Raw genomic sequence first — 19,157 nt, 5'->3', positions numbered from 1 at the left:
ACACACGCGAGACAGATAATTTGCACTCTGATTTCCGTCCACGACGTCTAAGCAACAACTCCGATTAGCGTGATTCCAGAGAAATGCAAGTAATATTCTGGCCGGCTCGAAATTTAAAACGCTAATTCCGCAAAGAGGATCCGCCCACTGTATTCAGACAAACCGACCAATTATACGTGCAAATTAGCCAAACGGTCCTATACAACTTTAGAATACACCAAGATTGGATTCAAACACCCCGCTATACTGTTTTATTACTCAAAGTATCCGGCACTTAAAATGCGGTGCGCCTTAATAGATGCTTCTATCCGTGCTCTCTATAATCAAAAAAAAAATGCGATGCGACAGCAATTCGCAAAAAAATCAAAAACTGTAAACAAAACGTACGGAAACACGGCTTTTTTATAATAAACCGTTTTCTTTGACAGCGAAGCATCGGTTCCTTCTGTTCTATTCTGAGCTACATGTTCATCCAACTCGCCAAATGCACAGCACCGTATTAAATTCTGCTGTATACGCTTCATCTATACAATCCGTTATATTTTGTCCTTACGCTTCGTACAAACTTTTTTGGCATTCAAAACTGCCCAATCAAATAGCCTTCTAATGCCCGCAGAGCACGTCTGGCTGAAACGTGTTTAAAGCCATCCTTCTCGGGTTGAGCGCCGTGGCTCTTGCAAAAAAGTTTCGGGGGCTTAGTTGTCCAGGACAATGCGAAAAGCTTACCTTGCAATGGAAAAAAACGACTCGTCAAAAAACACAACTCGACAATAACGAAAGTCTAAATAGAGCCGTTAATGACCTGTATTGTTTTGTGTTGCTTGGTAATTACGGGAATAGGGTGTTTCCTCGACTGCAGAATTCATTTTTGACAGCTCTTCTGGAAAACCTTCCATAATGACCTTCAGTTGGACACCTTCTGATGTACACGCCTCTCGGTAGGCTCGGTGAATTTCCTTCAAGCCCTTGAAGTCTACCACGTTTGACAGTGTATCGTAATTATCTTCAGTTCCCAGATCGTTAGAATTGAACGGTTTGCTTATAGCAGATGGCGGTGGTATAATACAGACTTGCGAGTGAATGCAGAATGCGTCTTCCTGGTAGAGTTTCAAATAAATTGCATATACGTCGACATATAAACTACTGTCCACATAGTACAAATTCACAATCGACTTAAGCTGTTTCCATATGGCGATACTTAAATTAATTTTGTATTTTCTTGCTTTAGGCTGCGTTTTATACAAAAGGTACAGGACGTAGAGGCTTCCAATTCGAATTCTATCATCATTGATCCACAGGTAGCCTAGCATGAAAAACCAACCTTTGAGTCTCAACAAAGCTTAAAAAAAAAAAAAAATCACACTTACCAAAAGCGCTTGCGTAAAGAATTTGAATCCACTGGGAACTTTTATATATATCAGGACGTGCAGCGTGTATGTATGAAAACCCTAGCTGTGTCCAAATACTTCGAAAATCTCTGAAAGAAACAGAGGGCACTTTCTGCAAAATAAGTGTATTCGTTTCGGTCGATATCGTTCCGGTTCGTGTTAGTTAAGCGAGGTGAAAAACGCCTGACAAGCTCGACTCAGGGGTTCATACCTTTTTCCAATGCATCATCAGGTTTTTGAAGTCCAAAACGTATCCAGGGACGGGATAGGGATCAACGGAAAAACTCATACAAAAAACAAACTCGCCGCGGTAGAGTGGGGCGCTGATGAACTCTGTGAAAAAGGTCTGGTCTTTTAATACTAAATAGTCCGGCTGTTCAAATTTTAAGACGTAATTTTGTTCTTGAAAAAGCAGCAAAAAAAATAGGCTACTATGTCTGTAAATGTATATACATATGTATAAGAGGAGCAAAATAAATTCTGATTGTATGCAAAGTGAGGGTCTCTCTATATACTGTCAGAATAAACTACATCAAGATATTCATATGATTATATTTGTGTAAGATGAATTACGTCTTTTTCTCTTGAGGAGGAGGGGGTGGCGGAGGTTTCTTGTTTACCAAATATTTAGGTTTAGGCAGCGGAGAGGGAGGTGGAGGTTTTTGTGGAGCAGTAGAAGAAGGGTCTCTATTAGGAAAGGAGGCTAACTTTAACGATTCTGGTTTGAATGGAACTGGAGGAATGTATCTTACAGGATGCTTTAATGTCGTAGCGTTTTCACTAGCTTTTCTTTCATTTGAAGCCGACTCTAAGGGCTGTGCATCTACTGTACCAGAACTCGGTGTCATTCGAGATTCGGAGTTAGATTTTTGTAATAGAGAAGGCGAAGGATCTTTGTTTGAAGCGAATGGCGAAGATCTATCTATATTTAGTGAAGCTGTGCTGTGTTCTGTATCAGCTTCAGCTTGCTCACAAGTTATCAACCCCTCTAGAGGAATGGGGTAACGGTTTCCTCTTTTAGCGCCAGACGGATATATATGTAAAGATCTCGTAAATGGAGGTGGTGGTGGTAGTGAACCTTCATCTGGAAATACAACACTAGATGATTTCGTGGTAGTTCTAGACGAATCAAAAGTAGGTTGCATACGTGCTGCCTAATCTATGAGCAGTCGGAGATCTAGGCATCTCCTGCACTCGCTGTACTCTCTATTAGATGAACTTCTATGTATAGATATTAACACAAATATAATCCGTAATGGCTTGCGTCTGTTATTTAATGTCTACTAACCTACAATACAAGCTACGAAAACAGATTAATTAGTATATGCCTTTCTCCAATACCCACGGCCGCTCTGTCGCGTTGAAATATCCGGTATGGTTCGAGTAAATAAGATAACAAAGTGTCAACGTTACACGGTCACAATTATGTGTGAATTGAAAAGGTAGATAAACGGTTATTTCTCAAATATTGAGAAAAAACTAAATCCTTTCCTCGGTGTACGAAACTGAAGAGACGGATACCGTCTACGTTAGGTACAGTACAACTGGATCATTTGTAAAATGTACACAATATCCATGTAGCAACAAGTGTAAACAGCAATAATGATCTCATCATTGTAAGATATTGACACCTCTTTCTCTCTCACTCACTCTAATACAACGAAGGAGGGTTTGAAGCGGTGCCTGCCGTCTCTTCAAATGCCTCCTGATGACGAACAAGATAGAAAGGCTACTTTTGGCGATTAAGTTTGCTTTATTGTACTTGTCAACGCTATATGTAAAAAAAATACACCCGAGGTGGAACTGCGGATAACAGGGCGCTCTACCTATATTCCGGAATGAATACAGGTCACAAATATAAATGCCTAAGGTAGTAAAAGTATTGCAGGCTGTACTTATAAATTTTTCGTCACTAGCAAAATTGTGTGGCATTAAGTTTTACGAGTTCTAGATATTTTTTCTTCCTAAAATGTAATATTCAAAATTGTCAGACGCGTCCCAGTATATGCTAAATAGATTAGGTATCAGACTACCTTAAATAACGTGTGCTGACGAATTACAGGGTCGTATTTTTTTAGCAGCAATTTAGGCTTGTTGGCTTTGACATTACGACGAACAGTATAGAAATACCCTGTTCCAGCCATGGAAATTAACTTGACGACGAGAGATTTGGCCTTTGATTTGATCACCATCTGAACCGAACTTTATGAGATGAACTGACTAGCATATAAAGAAGCAAACAAAAAACATAAAAAAATAACTGTATTGGCATTTCTTGATTAGAAAGGAGAGTATTCATTTTAGTCCTTTGATTCAAATACACGTAGACTTTTTTCTACATAATGAGGGCTGTTTCTCGTGCATTGCTGGGGCGTAGCAGAAAGTACTGTACTTCGACCAAAGACTCTTCTAAATGCACCAACACCGATTCTCTAGATTCAATCAAAGAAAAAAAGTCACTTCTCGAGGCTGCTGGCTCTTCTAAATATGCAACTTGGCATGCTAGAAAACAAGTTTTGATGAAACCCAGCTATGGAATGGCCCTTGCTGCTGGCTTGACCATTGTGCTAACCGGGTGTTCTGTGCTTCAAGTGTGGAGTACGCAAGTAATTTTATTGTGATAACTCTGAGCATTTCTTTTAATCATACACGAAGTTATTCATGCGTCTTTCCTTTCTGTGCTAGTGCTTTTTTTTCGAATCGATTTCTAACCTGCTTTTATCAAGCTGATCCATTTCCAAACCAGTCTGGCCTTGATTCCATCTTGCTCATGCTAAACAGCGAAGATCTGGATTTGATCGATGCAGGTTTAATTGGCCTTAAAAATATTCTCAATACCAAGAGATTCGTTTTTTCCGGAACAGCTCGTTCGTTAAAACACACACATTGACATTGTAAACTTTTTGTTCCTTTTCACTTACCCCCCTTTCTACATTTTCTCTGCCGACCCCTAGCTATCGCTTACGGCAACCACTTGATTGAAAAGAACGTCAGCTCCCTGGCCGAAGCTCTGATTCACGCAGCGCAAAAAGTCACGTACGATAATCGATGGAAAGCACTCTCTTGGATAGACAAGTTTGCCTGCCAAAGCTCAGCATTTCGTCAGGAGTTGGTCCGACAAAATTGTATAGATTGGCTTGTCGAACTTGCCACAGAAGAAGATTCCACTGAAAGCGCATTCAAAGAGTGGTATATCGCATCCCACGTTCTAGTAATGATCTCTCGGGACCCTAAAGCGAGGGAACGCATACTAGAGAGGGCCAGTAATGACAGTTTCGAGACGCCGAAGCTCATTGAGACAATGGAATCAATAATAAACAGAAAGTCTCCCCTAACACTGTTGGTTATGTCAGAACTGTACGGCTACTTTGGCGTCCGTAATTGCATTCAGGACGTATCTGGAAACCTAGGTCCACCGCTTTTAGAAACGGCACTGCAACAAATCTTGCCACAGACAATTTTTACGTCCAACACACTTACAGGTGCAACTTTGACGTCAAGTATTCTGTTCTCGGCCCTGGGCGGATTTTGGGGGACCATCCGGTGGAGAATTCGTCTCATGGTAACTCACCTTCGGGGAAGCCAGGCGCTTCAATGGGTTTCCACTCGAAAAATAGGAAGACCTATGTTGATAGCTTTTTTGACAGATATGTTTGTGCAACGTCTTCTTACTTTTGCCTCCTCCGAAAAATTCGAGCTTGACACCAATAAACTCGCCAAACTGCAAGAACTGGAACAAAGATATGACGTCTCTAACATGGCATTGACCAACGTCGGATTAAAACTAAATCAAAAACTAAAAAATCTGGACATCGAACAAATCTGCTTGGCCTCAGCTCTAACAGTCGCAGAAAATGCTGGATTTGGCGTCTTTGCTACTTGGCTTTTATTAACTCGAAGATACGCTTTCTTCCCTCTCTTTGCGGCCCTTACATACAATCACCTTGCCAAATCAGCAGAGACCATGCCTACATTGAAAAAGGAGCTATTCGACCCTGTGAATGACCTCGTTACCTCCTCTGCATAAGCAGGACCAAAAGAGAACTTGTCATCTATCATAAGCAGATTGTATATTGAAATAAAAAATAATGCTGCATCATATACTCTCTTTATAGAAGTAGTAGTAATAGTATACAAATCTCTAAGTTACTTCGGGATAGCACGGCTCGATCAGAGATACCTCATATCACCCACCCTCAGCAACAACCAGAACACACAATCGCCTGCGCTACAGGCTGGGAAAGCCTGCGAGCTTAGTTAGCCCAACTGGCTCGAATGTGAAAAGGACTCACTTGTCGATATAAGTGCCTAGCGTGCTGCAAATTCTTAGACACATTCCGCCAGAGAGAGTGTACCTTATACAAAATGTCATCGAAGAGAACCAGCAAAAATGTACCCGATTATCCTTGAGCCCCCTTTATATGCAAAAATACACATTTTGATCTCGCTCGAGAGGTAACTTTATGCTAGCCCTGGGCTCGGCGTAAAACATATGTCAACGCAGTCATTCAGCACGTCATCTTTGCGCTTCTTGTTTTCACCCGTGCAACTTGGAGAGGAATAGATAGATGCACCCAAAAGATACCAATGCAAATCCAAAAATATGAAATACAGTAAATGTATTTTGAAAGTACCAGATGCTAAAAATCAGGCTGATGTACTTTCTTAGAGTTGTAACGATGTTACACGCTAAAGCTCCAAAATGCGTGTTTACTTTCTGTACTGAATTTATACAAACAACTTGAGAGCAGATGTTAATAACGGCTAGATGCCATACCCAAGGAACAAAAAAACCCAATATTTTTTTCCTCAAGCCAGAATTCCAGATTGTTATGTGATTTCTAATGTCAGGAGCTAAAAACAAAAACATGGGTAGTAGCAGCAAATGTGAGTAAAAGGTGTTTTCGGCCACAGAATGTTTATATGTCCTATATTGGTAGTTCTGCACATAACCTAGCACAGTCAGGGCGAAGACCGAGCATAGCAACAAAACAACCCCTCCAAAAAACTTCAAAAGATTTTCAGTTGGAATAGCCGTCTGATCGAAATCCTTCACCTCAAAAAATTCAGCCAGTCTTTCTCGATCAAAAAAGAGGAGATATGCCTTGTGTATGAAATAACCGTTAGCAACTGTCGAAAAGACTATTTTGCCTGGATAATCCGACACACCTGCTCCGTCCATGGCATGCTTGAGCAACACTCTTGCAGCACGCGACTCATCCCTGACTTGACGTAAATTTCGCCAAGGAATGTGATAAACATTCCCGTGGGTATTGCCAAGATGGCTGTAATACGGTCTTTTGTGTACCTTATGAAAGGTGGTAAAAACAATTGTCAAATTTACAAAACAGCAGCGAAATGCAATGCACAGAGCGTAAAGTTCAAACCTACATACACATTTTTTAGCCAGAATTTGTCAATCACAAAAGACAGAAAAACAGACAGTGAGCGAAATATGAGTACAAAAGGCTGCGTCACATTCAAATCGAACGCTTTGTTACCAGCAACGTTGGCAACGAAAAATAATATGTTGATAAGAAAGTATTGCTTTAACGGTATTCTCGTTTTGAAAGAAATTCTAAAGTGGCGAGTCGTCTGATCTCGGAAGCGAACAAATCCAGGTGCATAAATTAAGCTGATAAAAACAAATTGAAGAAAAGTAACCAGTACACCTGCTCCAGAATCAAGTCTGATATTTTGCGTTACTAAGAGAATAGGATAGCAAGCTATGTGACACGTGCAGGCGGTGGAACATTCAAGAACGTGCAGTCTCAACGGACGAAAAAAAGCGTTTTGAGATGACGTACTTGATCATCATTTCGATCACAAAGGCATTGAGGCAACACCCGGCTAGGGCCAAAAATATCCAAATACTGTGATTTGACATATTTCTGGTGATCCTTGCTTTGAAATAAAATCTGAAGCATGTAATGACATTACGCAAAAAAGTGAGGCATAACCGAAGGTGACGGTGAGGTTAGGAATATAAAATTTTTTACCAGCATTTTTTCTCGTTTTCGCGGCGCTGACATAAAAATGTTTATCAGTCGAAGAATCCAAATAGTCGATCTTTTGCGCCAGAGTCAAGCGCTTGAAGGACTCGTCGCACAACCGAGAGTCTTCTACGTTGCTGGTCTTCTACCGGATTGATTGGCCCAGACGTTTAAAGTGGTCGTGACAGTTTTCGGCGGTTTTCTCCGGCGCGAAGGGTAGCGCGTTCTTGAACGAGGTTCTGCGCGAACTTGTTATTTACTCCGCTGGAGAATTGTCGAAAACATAGTGTGCTCGAGTTAACTGAAAATTTCTGAATAACTTAAAAATAAAACATATTTTCTGGTAATATAATTGCCACATTCTCCATGAATCACAATCCTTTTATGGTGTTTCCCAGTTCAAACTGCGAACGACCGTATCCTTTACCACAACACGCAAAGATGGCGCAGTATGCTGGAAATTCGGATGCGTGCGATTTGCATGCGCTGCCAGAAGAACCGTTACAGAGGCAAAGAAGTCCCTATTCAACGAACGTCCCATCAGACGCTGCTATCAGGGCCGCTCACGAACAACTTAGAAGTAATCACGGTTCGTCGTCTCAACACCAATATGGCGGGATAGACGATGCGAGGCACTCCTACTCGCTTCACGAGCTTTCTGCATTTGTGCGCTTTGTGAACTCGGTCTTAAGGGATGACCCAGACTTGAAGGACGTCATGCCCATTGACGAAAAAAACGAGGACCTGTTTAAAGTTATTTCTCAAGGGGTTTTGCTTCCTAAGCTGTTAAATAAGCTAAAGCCAAATTCGCGCAAGATTTACGTCAAAAACCCAAACGCGTTCGAAATACAAGAGTCACACAACGCCACCATTCAAATGGCCAAGGAGATGGGCTGCAATTTGATAAACATTGGCCCCGGCGACCTGGTGAATGGGACGCCGCACCTCGTCTTGGGGTTCATTTGGCAAATATTGAACAAAGCTCTGCTCAGCAATGTAACCGTTGAAAACCATCCACAACTTTTGGCGGTTAGGGACAACGAGGACGCTGCCGCGCCTGCTCAAACTGAGCCAGAATCCAACCTTTTGATTTGGTTCAACCATCACTTGCGACAGGCAGGCGCGAATAGAAGGGTTAGAAATTTTTCTGAAGACGTCAGCGACGGCGAATGTTATTTGCATTTGCTTCGTCAAATCTTGAAAACGTCTGCCATTGACAGAAGGGAAATTCCGTTACTGAGTCCAGAACAACGCGCCGAACTGGTATGCAAGGTCGTTGCAAACAAGGGCCTTGTTCAGTTCATATCACCAGAGGACGTCTTGTCCGGAGACCCGAAGCTCAATACCGCTTTCGTTGCTTATCTCTTCAACACATATCCGGCGTTTCCTACAAACACCAACCTAGACTCCTCCAAAATGGAGGAAATTAGTCCTCAGTACGCGAACTCCTCAAACGCAGCGCCATTCGGGGAGCTACCAGAACGAGTAATAACGGATGGCCGGCTCATCAGACCATCCCCAATATGTACCCATAGTAGCGACGAAAGCAACAGTTCTCAATCGTCCATCCCTGGTCCTATTAACGCCCATCCCTTTCCCCAGAGGTCTCCCCAGCAGTTCGGTGACCAGCTAGCAGCCGAAAACCGAAATTCACAGAACTTCGCGAACTACAGAAGCGATGTCCCCAACCACTCTTATTCGCCGAACGAATTGCCTTTAGTCAGCAGCAACTCGGACCCTTATGACCACCCTCCCCATCCTTATGAACAAAAATACTACCAGCCCGAAAATTATTCCTATCAGCCCGGATATCCTTCTGCTCCCGGCAACTACCTACTTCAGGGGAACCGACCGCCCCCCGCTATGCCAAACTGGGGAGCCGTTCAGCCAATTGAAGTCGTAGACACGTTCCCTATGCAGCAGCAATTCGTTTCTCCCCAATTCGCTACACAGCCCACCATGTGGACACAGCCGCTTCCCCCACAGCAGAGCATTCAGCAATACACAACTACGACTATGACCCCTATGTACCATACAAACGCGCCGCGGGTTGTCTTCCCGCCAGTGCCCAACCTCATTGCTCAGCCGTCGCCCATAATTGTACCCAGCACCCCCATCACCACCAGCGTCATTCAAACCACCAACCCTATCTCGGCCCCAGTGTCCGTTCAGTCTCAAAAGACAATTATTACGACCAATACTACGTATTACTGATAAGGAATGCGCCGTTTTTTTCAGAGCTTGTAAAATATCCGCGCAAATAAATGAAATGAGCCCGCCTTTGTTCACGGAATTTAGGTCAATAATTAAGCATATTTTTGTTCTTGACCATTGAGATCGACCTAGCCGTACATCGGGGGCTGCATTGGCAAAATTCACCAGCGAGTCGTACTGTACATCCGACAGACGCCCGCGCCAAGAATTCTCGCGTGCTGCGCTACCAAAAAACGTCCTCTCCGCCAGGATTGGCATTTCGCACTCAGTATTTCCGGGTCGCAACCCTTGAGTAAGGCGCCCACCAACGCCTCTGCAACTTTGGGGTAGAGCAAACAATGCCTGCCCCGAGTACGCTAAACCAGCAAAACGGAGGTCAAAACTCACTGGAACATGTAAGAGGAGAAAACCCTTTAATCGCACCTCTCTGACCCGTTTGCTCGGAATGAGCGTGTATCGAGCTCCGCGCGTTCACCTCATCGACGACCTACTTGCTCCTCATAAGGACGGCGCAGGGTATCCGCAACGACCAAAGAGCCTTCTTGGAATTTTGCACAAGCGGCCGCGTGACCGATCAGACCCAGAGCTCTAAGAGGACCTGACCTTATCGAAGAAGACCAAGTGGACAATTTTTTATTGAAAAATCGAGAGAAACTTTTTTCAGAACGTCCGCTGAAGCAGGAGCTTCTTGTTTTCTGAGTGATGAGATTTCGTCAGATCCGGCGGCTTGCCGGGAACCGAACACTGCAGAAGAAGAGGGGCGCGACAGCGATGCCGGCATGAATAAAGAAAATGTGTCTGAAGGGGATAGTGAAAAATTGGGGTGTGGGTGGAAATGGCAATTCTGAATAGAGAATACGCAAGCTATTTTACGAAGGAGACGTAGCAAGAAAAAAAAAATTCTCGGTAGAGCAAAGATGGTCAACGTGTACAAACGTACCTACTCTACTTTTGTTCTCGCCAACCTACATCCATTCGAGAATAAATGTTCAAATGGAAATTTTTGCATCCAAGATGACCTTTTGTTATCAGCGTTCATGCGCCTCTCTCCTTTCCGCCTATCCCAGTACCTGTGTTTAAGGACGAACGACATGGCTCTACTCTTACAGCTGCTGGAGCCGTAAAGTCGCGCGATCCCGATAGAATCGTTCTGAAAAAAAGTCATCTTGACCGGCCATCCAGCTTCCGTTCATAAGTGCAGGAGCACTACTCGTGGCATATTTCCCATCCGTTGGATGTCAAATACTTCAAAAAATCAGATCTATTGACTAAACTCGATATCCAAAGAAGCATCTTAAGATCTCTCAAAACCAAGGAACTCTTGAGAGCAATCCAAAGACCTCTTGTCAACGATTCAAACGCTGCTTGTACACTCTGTACAAACGCATATCATTATTGTTTAAAGATACCGCAATTCGTGCCTCCAGACCCATCGGTACATATATATATATATACAGACTGCTATATAGCTTTGTTCATTATACGTAGAAATATAAAAACGGGTTGACCAACATGCAACATTAACCAATACAGATGACACATTAATTCATCAGCAGCGTTTACAAATGCGCAGGTAAAAAATATAGCAACCAATACCGTAGTACAAGTAATAGTATACGTGATATAGACACGCATTATTATGGTAATCACATATAGCCCCATATGGCGAAATATAATACAGTTGTACAACATATTACGAATGTGACATAGGGGCAATATAAACGTTGGCAATAGATATAGATCATCAAGCAAAACAATGCAGGTATAGAAGGTGTTTATATGTAACACTAACATTAAAAGGACTGCATTTAACAAACAAAAATATACAGAATTACAAGTGCATTGATTATATGATATAAATCAAATAAATTACCAGACAAATCGACTAATCGTAATAATATAGAAACAATGCAGATATGATCATATATATATCGTACAGAAGTGATAATGACACGTTGAACAGCTATGATGTAAGCTACAATGTTGAAATTATACCAGGTTATACTGATAAAAAATCCAAAATATTGCAAACGCATCGCATAAAGATGACATGCTGAAATAATTTAAATATATGCAATAATAAGGTAGGTGGAAACGTATATCACAAATTCTATATTTCTATGCCAATTAACAGCGGAATGAAACGATCAGATACTCTTAGATTCATTACCTGAAATACAAGCACGTAATGACTGACGATATATATACATATCATACATATACATTAGAGGCATAACAAATAATCTAGTATACAATAGCGGTCATACAACACATGCGAATAATAATCCAGATAATGTTATATTATAGGGCAATAGCATAATGCAAGATGACAGCATGTTAATCTTCTGCGCAATAATACACCATCATACACTGATTAACAGGACAGAAGCGTCAGAAGCTCTATAGATACAAGTTCGTTACATAGGACTTCTGATGCAGATTGTAGCAAACATGTATCTATTGAACTACATAATGCCAATAAATGTCTGAAACGCTTGTACGTATATGCGTCACAAAAGTATATAATTAATCAACAACTTGTACACTTGACTACATGTCCTGATCTTAGTGATGCTGGTACGTCTTATGTAGTTGACCACAACATGGAGAAAGACTAAGAATATGTTTTCATCAGGGGATCCTATTGAACACATGCATGTAAAAGGAACTGAAAGAATGTTATTGTATACGCTGTATATTTCCAAATAGCTCGATATTATGTATGTTATTTAGCAATGCATCAGGACGTGTCGATGTGCTTGGCTGGCATGAGTTGATTAGATATCAACATCTGAATTACGCATGATAACAGGGCTATAGGCGGTTCAAATGAATACTTAGAGATAACGTAAATATGTCAAGATGTTTCCAAACATAAGAGCGTTGTATGTATAAACATTCTAAACATAATAGCAAGTAATGAATATTCATAAATATATAGATTTATCTGAATCAGATATAAGGAGACATAATGGATATAAACTGATGCCAGATATCCCTGAATATTTGTACGACATAATGAAAATATAAAGAATGAAGGATAAGTGCTACTGCTGGTGTAAAAAGAGACATTCTACAAAACATGCAGCAATATAGGGTTTATGACATATATATACAACAAATAAGACATGAATGATGCTAACAATAATATAGTCTTACATTTTGAATAGGTATAAATGACTGATAATGGAAACTGTAAGACTACAGCGTGTTGTACAAATATAACAAATAGCTAGGAGCATTGCCATACAATATCGCTCAGAGTGTTGTTAAAGATAACAAACAAAACAGAAGCTATGAGCATCAGTATACCGCTGGTCACAACCAGACTATATCCATCTATTGTTGATCCATTCATATTCTGGAAAGATATAGCTACACCAGATAAGAGAAGAAGACACGGAATTCATGAGTCGTTTCGTAACCAATCAAATATTTTCTTGGCGCATACAAACTAAAAGATTTTTATGCGCAGATTATACCTCGATAAAATGCATAGGTTGTAAATTAATACACCATAAATGTCAATTGAGTAGTGACTGTCATGTAGCTCGTGCAAATACGAAGGGTGCAGATCTAGCCACAGTTAGTCTAGTATAGTATAATACTTCTGCGCGCCTCCGACATGATACTCTCTTGTATATAGATTAACATATATCTAAATTAATAAATTTGGCAAAAATAAAGCACATTTAGAAAAAAATTTAACGGATAGCTTGTACCCCAAATTGGGTCGAATCTAATTTCTGGTTTACTTTTGATGTAGTATTCTTGAACGAAAAAACTGTTTTGCCTCGTGCTTTTCTAGACCAAGATCAAGCTGAAAGTCATCTAACCGCCCATACACAAGACTGTCTACCAGATTGTATGTTATGCCTTCTTAAGTCTCGCGCGAAATTTGTAGAGCCGTTCAGAATTGCATTGCATGCATGTGTTTTGCGTACTTCGTTCTGTGCAATCTTTGGCAGATGTAGCGAATGACCATATTAAGTTTCAATGCTTTCTTTCAGTGTTCTATACTATCTAAAGTAAGGATATTTTTAGCTTATTCAGCGACATTCTGACTTTTCGTAGTCAATTGTTTCAGGCTCGTTCTGATGTCAGTTTTACCGAGAGTATGGAATCTTTGTGCGCCTACCCAACAGCTGAAAGTTCGGAAAATGAGGCAAGCCATTCTATAGGAGATAATTCGGATGGTGAGATAAAGACAGAGGCCGTCGCAACTCAAGCGGGTGACAGCACGCAGGCGTTTGGCCAGCCTTTTCAGTGTAACATCTGCTTGGAGCCGGTATCATTTCCTGTTGTGACACAGTGTGGACATCTTTATTGGTACGAAAATGATGTATTTTTGTGTGGGAGCATTAGCGCAACGAGACTCACTCTTCTTTACCAGTTGGCCTTGTCTATATAAGGTACTTAATCTGCGCACATTCTGCTCTTTTTGGCATATTTCTGACGGCGTCCCTTTGAAAAAAAGTGGCTGGGGCATCATCCTGTCTGTCCTGTGTGTAAGGCTGGTATCTATAAAGACAAGGTTATTTTTATTTACGGCCATGAAAAATCTATAAGAGACGCAGAGAAGCTTGTGTCTGAGTGTCCTACGAGTCAACGCCCAGAAGTGCCTCCAACCTACGAGTTCCCGCATCATCCCAATTTCGTAGAGCCAGGAGATGGCACCCGACATTCTACCGCGACGTACACAATCTCTGCGCCGTTCATCCCTTCTTTCTTGCGACTTCAATTTGTACGTCTTTTTTTCTGTCTTGCAGATTTTAACGTGGCAAAGCGACTAACCTCACCTACTCTTTGCCTGGCGCGTTTTCAGACGGTACACCAACCATTCGGGGACGCACAGATGAGACCTGAGCGAGACCTGCAAGCAATGTGGTCGATGCTATTCATATACATCGGGATGGCCGTTTTCTTTTTCATTGTGCTATTCTAGCATCTCGTCACTGAAGACTGAAGGCCACTTGCAAAGATGGCGAGGATACGAAAAGTGTATAACTGTATATCAATTTGAATTTTTTTCTTGCGTGTATGCAGAGATCGATCTCTGCGGATAGTCCTCGTGTGATTCTCCCTCTACAGGGGGAAACAACCCGCGCATTGTCTCTAGTAATTTTTTTAATGTACGCAACTCGATGGCTTCGGCTGTTTTTCGATCATACACACACAATATCTTTCTCTTTACAGAGTAGATTGTCAGTACAATAATTTTTATCTTGAACTCGATAAATTTTTATTCTCTACTCTGGTTAGTGAGGGTCCCGGTGCTGTTATAATATACACAGCATCGCCATGTCACATCAGAGGAAGATGCTACATCGCAACGGGGGCTCGGGTAACACCAACAGAGGGGGGGGAGGTGGTGGCAGTGGCGGACAGGTGCACACGAGATCAACGGCCCTTCATGCTACAAAGAAGTATGTGTGTTTTTGGTGCTTAGTGCGTGGGTGTGGGTGAATTCTTTTATTGACGGACGAGAAGACACGCGCGGGGACGACGGTTTTTTCTTCCCCCTCTTTTTTTCGTTGTCTCCTAATATTTACGGTGGCGATGGGTCGGTTCCTCAGAGCAGAGAAAGAGAGCGTTGGTTTTTGGCCTACGTTCTTTGCTCTGTCGCGTGTGTGAGATGTATACGCTGTTTTTTTATCTCCTTGTGCTATAGGTTTTTGACACATTAAAATTGGTCTTGTAGAGAACAAAGTCGAGGCCAGACCGCACTTTCCGACCAGCCGACGCAGTCTGTTCCTGTGCAGCAGTCTCAAGATTCTGCGTCGAGGAAATCCAACATGAAACCTCTGTCCCAAGAGCCGCCAAATAAGAGAGCGCCCTATGAAACCGAACTGCATTATTATGCTACGAATTACCACCATCCAAAGCTAGACCAGCGGTACCAGGGCCATCACCAGATGGTGCCGCCGCAGTACGCACCGCAGAACTATCCGTACTACAACTATGTGATTCACACGTATCAGAATATGTACCCGCCTCAGTCGGGCATGCATGCAACGGTGCCAAATTCACAGATAGTGTTTGACGACCAGCCCAACGTCCTGCCTGGGCTTCACGCCGATTCGTCTCAATCTTACTATGAAAAGATGCATCCTACGCATATGTTGGTGCCGACGAAGCAGAGCGCGGGATACTCTGGTTCAGCTGCGATGCCCAAGGGTCCGATATATTCGAAAATGCCTCCCCCACCTTCTTCAGCGCCTCGATATGGCACTGCTCATTTGGGCGAGCCCCCTGCTTTTGTCAAGCCGTCTACCAAGTTCACGCCCGCGCCCAAAAGGCCGTTGAGGTTTGTGGACCCTAATACTAAGACGTACGTTAGCATTGATGACGATGCTCAGCCAGCTTCTAAGCCCTCGGAACCTCCGGCCTCCGCGAGCGTTCCGAAATCCTCGGCGGGCGTGTGCGTCTTTGAAATAGACGAGGGAGGAGAGGAAATCGGTCTCGCCCCTCCAATTACCAGAAAGAAGTTGATCATCAAGAGATCGGGGACGTACTCAGAACCGCCTTCGCACGATCCGTTGGTTGCCGACGCAGGAGGCGACGCCGTTCCGCAGCAGACGGCGGAAGGAGCACGGCCTCGATCGCCGGAAACAAGGAGTGAAGAGGCGCCCTCTCAGACCGCGGCCGAACCGACCTTGGCCGAGAGACTAGAGACAGAATCGGCGGAGACCGAACACGTAGCAACGCTCGAAGAGAAGCCTGAAGAGGCGCCCGAAGAGGAGAAGCGCGAAGCGACGCCCGGAGAGGTGGTGCGCGAAGCGGCGCCCGAAGAGGAGAAGCGCGAAGCGGCGCCCGAAGAGGTGGTGCGCGAAGCGATGCCCGAAGAGGTGGCGCGCGAAGCGATGCCCGAAGAGGTGGTGCGCGAAGCGGCGCCCGAAGAGGTGGTGCGCGAAGCGGCGCCCGAAGAGGTGGCGCGCGAAGCGATGCCCGAAGAGGTGGTGCGCGAAGCGGCGCCCGAAGGGGGGGTATCAGAAGACGCGGCGAGTTCTGAAGGTTATGGCGACGCGAAATCCGCCCCTGCGGACGTTGCGATACCCGGTGGGGAGGTGATGAGCCCCCGCAAAGAGAGCGAAGAAGACATCACGGAAGGGCAGGACACGAAGGCAGAAGATTTTGCCGAGTCTTCTCGAGAAGAAGCGGCGGATTCGGGTCGTTCCAGCATTGATGAAGGTGAAGATGAAGAAAGGGGTTTTGAGATTGTGTATCCTCCTGATACGTGGTCACCTTCTAACCCGACGGGAAAGAAGATCTACGATCGGGATTTCATTATGCAATTCCAGCATTTGGTGAAGATCATACCGTCCATTCAGATTCCGGAAGAGATATCTCAGAGCAACAGCTCGAGAGGAGGCTACGGAGGAGGGCATCGGGACGGGTTTTTCGGAGGCTCCAGGGGTCGGTATTACACTCGCCCGTTCCAGGACAAGGTGCCGAGTGGCCGAGAGGGAAAGAATGTGCAAGATTCGAGAGGCCGAGCGAACCGGGAGCGGGAAAGCGTGAGAAGCGGTTCTAAGGACGGTTTTGCCGGGAAAAAAGGTCGGTCGGGCACTCGCCAACAGGACCACCGTTCGGGCGCTAGCGGAGGATATTCGTCGACTCCAAAGGATCGCTGGTCTAAGACGAGACCTTATCAAGCGTCGAACGACGCGGACGAGCTGGAACAGTCGACTCGCCTGTTCCGTGGAATTCTGAATCGTATCGCGCCTGACAGTTTTGATATGTTGACAGAGAAGATTTGTGACAACCAAGTGACCAACATCGAAACCCTGGTGAAGCTCGTGGACATCATCACCGAAAAGGCGTTGATAGAAACAAAATTTTCTTCTTTGTATGCCAAGTTATGCAAGGAATTGAATGCCAAATTACCGCCTTTGAAAAACCACCTTGGCGAGGAGCAGACCCTCTGTCGCAGCATCCTGAACAAGTGTCAATACGAATTTGAGCTGAGGGTTCCGCCAACGCCCATTCCGGACAGCATCGTCGATCCCGAACAACGCCTGGACATGGAACTTGCGGAGGCGAAACGACACGATAAAATTATGGGCTTGATTCGATTTATCGGCGAGTTATTCAACGAAAAGGTCTTGAAGCGGTTCGCTATTCACATCTGCATCAAGAGTCTGTTGAGCACGATAACCGAGGACAACCTGGAGCAGCTCTGTCTCCTCCTGACGACGACCGGAGCCAATCTCGCTACCTACGAGAACAACACGGTCGCGGAGGGGGCCATCGCAAAATTCAAAGAAATCATCAACTCTAACGACATACAGATCAGCTCGCGCATCCGATGCCTCATACAAGACGTGGTTGACCTGTCCGAAAACCAGTGGAAGCTACGGGGCGCCGCGGCTAACGTGATGGTCCCAATGAAACTCAGTGAAGTCCACAAAGACATTGAAAGAAAAGCGCGTGAAAAAGAGCAACAGCTATTTTTAGATCGCAAGCAAACCTCCGGCAAATTCTCTTCGAGACCCGCTCCCGTTATCAGCAGTCCCCACCAAGGTCTCTCGAACGCCTCTTCCAAGCACCGACAACATGGCAACTCGATTCTTGCCGGCAGTTCGTCGTCTCGAAACTCGTTCAAATCCCTCTCCCCGGCCGCCCAAATACCACCCAACCGTCAAGCGGCCCCCGCTTCTCAGTCAGGCGGTGGACGACAGTACCCCTCCAGACCGTCCTCGAAGACCTCTGATATCTCCCCCTCTTCCGCCTCCACTAAGAAAATTAACATGTTTGCCTCTCTGTGCGAGGAAGAGGAGGTCGAACTCCCCGAACGACAACCGCCTCTCTCGGCAGACACCGCCGAAGCCGCTCCTATCGATCACTCCGAGGAAATGGACGATCTCATCAAGGAGTTCATAGAAGAAGGTCAACCACTCGACTTTATCAAATCTGTCCAAGAATTCCCTCCAAATAAACTCCCCGACTTTATCTGTCAACTCGTCGTTCAAACCCTCGAAAAAAGCAAAGAACAAGTGTGTCAGTGGGCCGCTGAAGCCCTCTCCCTCCTCCTAAAACAAGTACACGCAGAAAAAATACTCGATGGATTGACTCAGTTTTTCCACAATCAACTAAGCGACATAAAAGTCGACGTCCCAAAAGCCGACATCTTCGCCGCCTGCATCATAACACCCCTCGTCCAAGACCAGTGCCTCACCATGAAGGATATTGACCACTTCCTAGAGCCCCACAAGTCCAACAAACCCCTGATTTTGAACTTCTTTGGCACCTTCTGGAGCACCCTCTCCAAGCGCGATATCGCTCGCGCTCGACAAATCTTAAAACAAAACGAATTCCGCCTAGAAAAGTGGTTCCCAGATCGCCACGAATTCATCGACAAATACCAACTAACCGAACTGTTCGAAATGACCTGATACCCAAAAACAACCGTTTACACGACATTTATGTACAATATATACGTTATACACGAATTTGACCCTCGTCCTGTGCACACACCCCACATAGCCGTTTTTTCGCAAAAAAAAATATCGCGCAGGCAAAAAAAATATTTCTTTTGGCGGGCAGGTTGTGTTTCCTTCGA

At 44.1% G+C, this 19,157-nt stretch overlaps 3 protein-coding genes and 1 long non-coding RNA gene across 5 annotated transcripts; 3 read left to right on the top strand and 1 right to left on the bottom strand.

Moving 5' to 3' along the window:
- The first annotated feature begins 1,822 nt into the window (after positions 1 to 1,822).
- LOC126318450 (uncharacterized) lies at positions 1,823 to 5,476 on the top strand. 2 transcript variants are annotated; one of them, XM_049993390.1, is made up of 6 exons: positions 1,823 to 2,830; positions 2,900 to 2,921; positions 3,054 to 3,258; positions 3,451 to 3,986; positions 4,115 to 4,255; positions 4,343 to 5,476. In XM_049993390.1, exons 4-6 carry the CDS (start codon positions 3,731 to 3,733, stop codon positions 5,413 to 5,415), a joined length of 1,470 nt encoding a protein of 489 aa, XP_049849347.1. In that variant the 5' UTR covers positions 1,823 to 2,830; positions 2,900 to 2,921; positions 3,054 to 3,258; positions 3,451 to 3,730; the 3' UTR covers positions 5,416 to 5,476. The 2 variants fall into 2 exon arrangements, with proteins under 2 accessions (XP_049849347.1, XP_049849348.1); XM_049993391.1 differs by having other exon boundaries at positions 1,823 to 2,950.
- Positions 5,477 to 5,738: 262 nt separating this feature from the next.
- Positions 5,739 to 7,733, bottom strand: LOC126318451 (UDP-N-acetylglucosamine transporter slc35b4-like). Its single transcript, XM_049993392.1, has 4 exons — positions 7,196 to 7,733; positions 6,784 to 7,077; positions 6,558 to 6,696; positions 5,739 to 6,492 (listed from the first exon to the last, which is right to left on the bottom strand). The coding sequence occupies exons 1-4, from the start codon at positions 7,273 to 7,275 to the stop codon at positions 5,926 to 5,928; spliced, it is 1,080 nt and encodes a 359-aa protein (XP_049849349.1). The 5' UTR covers positions 7,276 to 7,733; the 3' UTR covers positions 5,739 to 5,925.
- Positions 7,734 to 13,347: 5,614 nt separating this feature from the next.
- Positions 13,348 to 14,765, top strand: LOC126318457 (uncharacterized). The gene is made up of 5 exons (XR_007557296.1): positions 13,348 to 13,460; positions 13,670 to 13,924; positions 13,989 to 14,007; positions 14,073 to 14,339; positions 14,421 to 14,765. It is a non-coding gene; the product is annotated as an uncharacterized LOC126318457 (long non-coding RNA).
- Positions 14,766 to 14,773: 8 nt separating this feature from the next.
- LOC126318456 (eukaryotic translation initiation factor 4 gamma 3-like) lies at positions 14,774 to 19,058 on the top strand. The gene is made up of 2 exons (XM_049993397.1): positions 14,774 to 15,021; positions 15,297 to 19,058. The coding sequence occupies exons 1-2, from the start codon at positions 14,897 to 14,899 to the stop codon at positions 18,988 to 18,990; spliced, it is 3,819 nt and encodes a 1,272-aa protein (XP_049849354.1). The 5' UTR covers positions 14,774 to 14,896; the 3' UTR covers positions 18,991 to 19,058.
- The last annotated feature ends 99 nt before the right edge of the window (positions 19,059 to 19,157 follow it).

The sequence above is a fragment of the Schistocerca gregaria genome, unplaced genomic scaffold (assembly GCF_023897955.1).
Source record: "Schistocerca gregaria isolate iqSchGreg1 unplaced genomic scaffold, iqSchGreg1.2 ptg000668l, whole genome shotgun sequence".
In the NCBI taxonomy this organism is placed as follows: Eukaryota; Metazoa; Arthropoda; class Insecta; order Orthoptera; family Acrididae; genus Schistocerca; species Schistocerca gregaria.
The sequence above is the reverse complement of the archived record's forward strand: the minus strand, read 5'-3'. Positions and strand labels throughout refer to the sequence as shown.